At 49.7% G+C, this 5,427-nt stretch overlaps 1 protein-coding gene across 1 annotated transcript; it reads right to left on the reverse strand.

The window, feature by feature from the left end:
• Nucleotides 1–559: 559 nt before the first annotated feature.
• On the reverse strand, nt 560–3,458 carry LOC139829679 (lipid phosphate phosphatase 2-like). The gene is made up of 7 exons (XM_051369353.2): nt 2,860–3,458; nt 2,673–2,760; nt 2,396–2,505; nt 2,183–2,276; nt 1,843–2,031; nt 1,693–1,752; nt 560–949 (listed from the first exon to the last, which is right to left on the reverse strand). Exons 1-7 carry the CDS (start codon nt 3,106–3,108, stop codon nt 780–782), a joined length of 960 nt encoding a protein of 319 aa, XP_051225313.1. The 5' UTR covers nt 3,109–3,458; the 3' UTR covers nt 560–779.
• Between the last annotated feature and the right edge of the window lie 1,969 nt (nt 3,459–5,427).

Genomic DNA, 5,427 nt, shown 5'->3' on the forward strand with positions numbered 1-5,427 from the left:
AGTTTTATTACCTCTCTTGGTTTGGAGTTCAGCATGACTGACTTGGGAGATCTGCATTATTTTCTTGGTGTGGCTGTCAAGCCTACGTAGTATGGTTTGGTTCTCTCTCAGGAAAAATATGCCCTGGAGCTTCTTGAGCGCACTGGTATATTACAATGCAAATCGACATCGACTCGTGTTGATGCCACTTCAAAACTATCCGCCAAATCAAGTGAACCTGTTGATGATCCTTCGGAGTATCGCAGTATAGTTGCCGCTTTGCAATATTTAACTTTCACCCTTCCGGATATATGATATGTAGTTTAGCAGATTTGTTTGCGCATGCATGATCCTCGTGCCAATCACTTGTTCCTTGTCAAGCGTGTTCTTCGCTACATTCGTGGGACTACAGATTTTGGGTTGACCTTATTTCGACGCACATCAGATAACTTGATCCCCTACTCGAAAACAAATTATACACATTTGAAGCAGTCTGTATATAAATACAGAGATTTATCGACATTTTTAACAATACATTGTGTTAGACCTATAACCAAAGCATATTGTATATAGATTAGGTTATGTGTAATTCCTTGTATAGAGTCCTTTGTCCATACTTGTATGTGAATTGTACCTTAAGATAACGTTTGTAATCTCCTATTTATACATGAGCAATACAAGCGCTATGACGTGTGGTTAATCGCCAAATTACACATTGGAACTTGAAAGCGGCATCTCCAAGAAGGCTTAGGTGCCAACGGATTGATCGACAATGCATGGATGGGGGTCATTGCCCTGCCCTACCTGCCGGACTCCATTGCGTCCAACGTTCGGTTCCCATTTGCTCTCGTCTGATCTTCCACAACGACCATTGTCGTTGAGTTGGTGTTATTCATTTCGGTAGCGTGCTGCGTCCGGCTCGCATCTTCCATCTCGGTGACATACTTGAAGTGGGCGTGAGGCCAACACCCTGCAGCCGAGCCATCGCGTGGATAGTGCGTTATTCACCGATTCGAGGGCAGTATACATGCATTAGCTTGTTTGGCAGAAAAGGAAGGGAAGAACGTTGCCAAAATTGCAAATGGTGTTGTAATTAGGATAGTCGGCTGTTTGCAGCGTTACATTCAGTCACGGTGTATACTAGCAGCAAGACCTGAGAGTCCAATTTTATTTTCATTGGAGATCTCCGATCTGGTATCGCTCATTACAAGTGTACAACACTTGTCATGGATCCATGTAAATTCAAGTCTGCACTAACTTGAAAGAAAGAAAGAAAAAAAAGAAAGAAAGAAAGAAAGAAAGGAGAAGAGAAGCAGGGAAATCTAATTCGGCTCACGGGTGCATATGAATTTTTTGTGTGAAAATACATTTTAAAGTATCAAAAAAATCTAAAATAAATTTGCGTATGTATGTCTAGACATTCTATGTTCGCACACAAGTTTTTGAGAAAAAGGAATATTTTATGTGTCTCGTGTAAAAAATATAAATTTTGATGCTCTAACACGACTATGTACAAGACAATTTTTTTGTCTTTTTTATACATGCCACAAAAAATGTTTTTTTCTCACGAAAATTTGTGTACGAACATAGGATGTCAACATGTACACCTGAAATTTTATTTCAGAATTAGTAACATTTTTAAATTATTTTTTATAATAGGTGCATGTGCATATGCACTTGTGAGCCAAAACGCCACCTCCAAGAGAAGCATACCATTTTCGTTAGAAGGGGCTGGAAAGAACTGCAGGTAGCAAATGGAGGCGACCACCATTCCTGCATAGACATGAAAAACCTCATCAGCACCAACCAACAGATCAGAACAATAATTAAAAGAAAAGGAAGCAGCTTCGTGAAGCAATATACCAAGGATGCCTCCGGTGAACACATCCTGCCAATGGTGCCAGTAGTCATCTACCCGTGATGTCGCGACCAGCGCCGCAAGCAGCAGAGGCAAGATGACTACGCACAGCTTGGCGATATGCCCCCGCCGATCGAAGGCGGTGATCTTCCCTGCCAGGTACCACGACAGGAACCCCAGCCCGGCGAAGGACCCTGACACGGCGCAGCAGAAAGCTTGTTAGCCAGCTATGCAATAACGAGCGAGCACACGTATGGAAAACATACACTGTTGCTGCCTGCCAGCAGTTTGTGACAGTAACAGTGCAACTGAATCTAGTGAAGTGCAAACTGAATCGAGTCTCACACGAACTGTGGCCACTTGGGAAGCTCTTGTGGCCTTCTTTGATCACGCCTGCGTCCCCGTGGCATAATACTCCTGAGGTGACGTTGTCGTACACCTGGACATCAAGTGAACACAACTAAGGATATATGGGTGCAAGCAAAGCGGCATCTGAAGTTCAGCTAGACTTGGTAATTAAGCTGTAAAATTCAGAGGAATTTGATTGAGGTTTGTTACAGCGATTCCGTCAGGGAAGCAGCGCCAGAAGAAGTTTGGGCGTGGACGACCGACGGCGTCTTTGATGGCGTCGGTCAGGACGCCGGTGATCAACACAGAGAACAGAATGCCTGCTTGTTACGATCATAGTAATATACGTTACTTAGAGGCTTAGAGCGATGCCACCAGAAACTATTGCAGTGGCAGGATATAAATATATAATCAAGGAGCCTTTTTTTGTCTCCTTTCTTGCGAGCACATTGCATTTTTATTATTAACTCGGAGAATAACAAAGTACCCAGTATAGCATGGTGCAGATCATACACGTTTCTTCTCCGGATGTAGACGAGGGTGAAGATGATCATAGGTCCAATGACTGCAATGACCTGTTCATGCGATTGGGAGGGAAGGAAAAGATCTTAAAGTTAAAACTCAACCGAGGAAGACCTCCAAAACGACAGGGTACAGGGAAGAGGCGCACACACCGGCACGGCCCAGACCGGGACGGTGTTGCTCTTCATGGGGTAGCTGAGGTCAGTCATCATGCTGGCGCCGACGAACCGGTGGAACGGCTCGATGACGTTGAGGAGGACTTCGACGGCGACGAGGAGGAGCAGAACCAGCCAGTCGTACGCGTGGGACCTCGCAACCCTGACGCCATGCGACCGTATCGTGGCGAACGCGCACGCCGGAGTGCTGGTACCGGCAGCAACTGACGACGCCTGCATCTCCATCTCTTATGTCGATCTACACCAGCGCGCTACCTCGTTTGCAATTCAGATAATGTAGGCCGGCGAGGCAAAGAAAGAGACAACGCTGTTGACGTAGTGTTGCTGGGATTGTTTTTGACTTCGCTCTCGGTCGTCTTCTTTATCTTGCTATCGAGAATCTGGATCGCAGCCAAACCTTTGTTTATAGACCCCAACAACTGGAAGTTGCTGGGTAGCTTCTCGTCAATTAGAGCTTACCTATTTATGGCCTTATTTTTGGAGACCGTCAAAGTTTATACCCCCTCTAGTTTGTAAGGTTTGCACGTAGTTTTAAAAAGTAGTCCATCGACAAAATATGTTCCAATGATATATATTTTGTGGCATATATCTTATATATTTATTGACGAAATTGATGGTCAATTCTTTTTCTTATTTTACATGCAGACCTAACAGGGGTTGGCGAAAGCAGCATTAGGTGTTGTGGAGTTGATTAACCGGTTGAACCGCGTATATGCAGCGTTCGTGGCGCGGCGCGTACTAAACCCCACCCCATGTGATGAGCAACTACAAATTCTAAGAAATTGCAGGGGTCAACTCTAGTCTGTCGTGCTCACGAGTCATTTGATATACATTTCATAAACCACCGAAACAACACCTTAAACCGCATCCTACTTGATGAGCAACTACAAATTCTAAGCAATTAATTGCAGGTGTCAAGTCTAGTCTAGTCTATCGTGCTCACGACTCACGAGTCATTTCAAAAAAGTACATTCCATAAACCACCAAAACAACAACGTACATGTGAGAAAGCGGTTTTAACAACCAGCGATGCACACATATATTTTGCAACTACTTGCTTAGAGCATCTCCTGTCGCGTCCCCCAAAGCGTCCCCCAAAGGGATTTGGGGCGCGCCGGACAAAAAATGCGTTCCAGCCGCGTCCCCCAAAGCCCAATTTTGTCCGGCGCGGCCCGATACGGTGTCCGGCGCCCCGAGCCCGTCCCCGTCCCACAGGGGACGCACCGGGGACGCCGGACACAACGAAAAGCGAGGCGGGGAGTGGCGGGGCCGACCCGTCAGCGGCACAGGGAAAATTCGTCTCACACTCCCGCCAAATCCCGCCGCTCCCGCCAAATCGCGCCTATACCGCCGCGCACAGGCCTCCCAAAACATATCCCGCCGCCGATTCATTTCTCCTATCCCGCCGATTTCTTTCTCCCTCCCGCCGTCCACCCGCCATCCACCCGCCGCCGCTACCCTCTCCACATGGCGCCGCCGACAGCCCCCAAAAAGATGGCGAAGAAAGCGGCCAAGAAGCCGCCGGGCAATGGGACGAAAGGGGCGACAGCGCCGTTCGCGAAGCCGCGGAAGGCGCCGACTGCGAAGAAGAAGCCTGAAGGATGGACCGACGATCAATGGCAGCAAGATTGCCTGCGCCGGAAGCTATCGACGGCGGAGCGGAAAGGACGGAGGGCGGCGGAGCTGGAGAAGAAGGCTCAGGCGGCGCGCCAGCACCAGCACATAATGGCCGGGTGTATCGCCGCCACCAACACGAGCCCATGGAGTACGTCCATGCCGGTGTACGTTCCGGGAGTGATCTCTCCGTCGCAAGCCGCCTTCTACAACGACGGCCCCTCCGCCACTCCCGGGTGCGTGACGCCTAACTTGTCGCCGCACTACCAGGATGCGCTGCCGCACGGCGGCTTCAACCCCAACAACCTCTACTCCCCGGCGTACGAGCAGCGCGAGCCAGGACCCGGTCCGGACGGCGACCCTTTCACCGGCCGCAGGGGTCCGCTCGAATACGACGGCGCCGGTGCTGAGGAGGACGACGGGGTTGAGGAGGAGGACGACAAGGAAGAGGACAGGGTGGAGGACGACGAGGGGGACGACGATGAGGACGAAGAGGGCGGCGAGGAAGAGGACGACGAGGGTGCCGGTGACGATGATCTCGTGGAGGTAGACGCGGACGGCGTGAGGACGAAGAAGAAGAAGAAGAAGGCGTCGGGCACACGAGGCCCGAAGTGGACGCCTCTGGAAGATCTTTGTCTGTGCGAGTCGTGGGCGACGGTGAGCCATGACTCCATCATCGGCGCCAACCAAAAAAGCGGGAAGTATTGGGCGAGGATCAAGGCCGAGTTCGATGAGCGCAAGCTGATCAACATCGACTACCAGAAAGTGCCAATGAAGAGGAGCCAGAAGGCAATGTCGACGCGATGGGCCATCATCCAGGCGTCGGTGAACTCCTTCCATGGGTACCATCAGGACTTAGAGACCAGAGGCGACAGCGGCGCCGACGTCGCCCAACTGGTACGACTCTTTCTTCCATAATCCGTAGCGCCT

This window comes from Lolium perenne, chromosome 3, assembly GCF_019359855.2.
Source record: "Lolium perenne isolate Kyuss_39 chromosome 3, Kyuss_2.0, whole genome shotgun sequence".
NCBI classification, from domain to species: Eukaryota; Viridiplantae; Streptophyta; class Magnoliopsida; order Poales; family Poaceae; genus Lolium; species Lolium perenne.

Coding starts and splice junctions, on each gene's coding strand:
- LOC139829679 (XM_051369353.2), bottom strand. CDS start 3,108: ATGGAGATGCAGGCGTCGTCAGTTGCTGCCGGTACCAGCACTCCGGCG. Junction 2,761..2,859: donor TCCCGGTCTGGGCCGTGCCG/GTGTGTGCGCCT, acceptor TCGCATGAACAG/GTCATTGCAGTCATTGGACC. Junction 1,753..1,842: donor GTTCACCGGAGGCATCCTTG/GTATATTGCTTC, acceptor ATGTCTATGCAG/GAATGGTGGTCGCCTCCATT.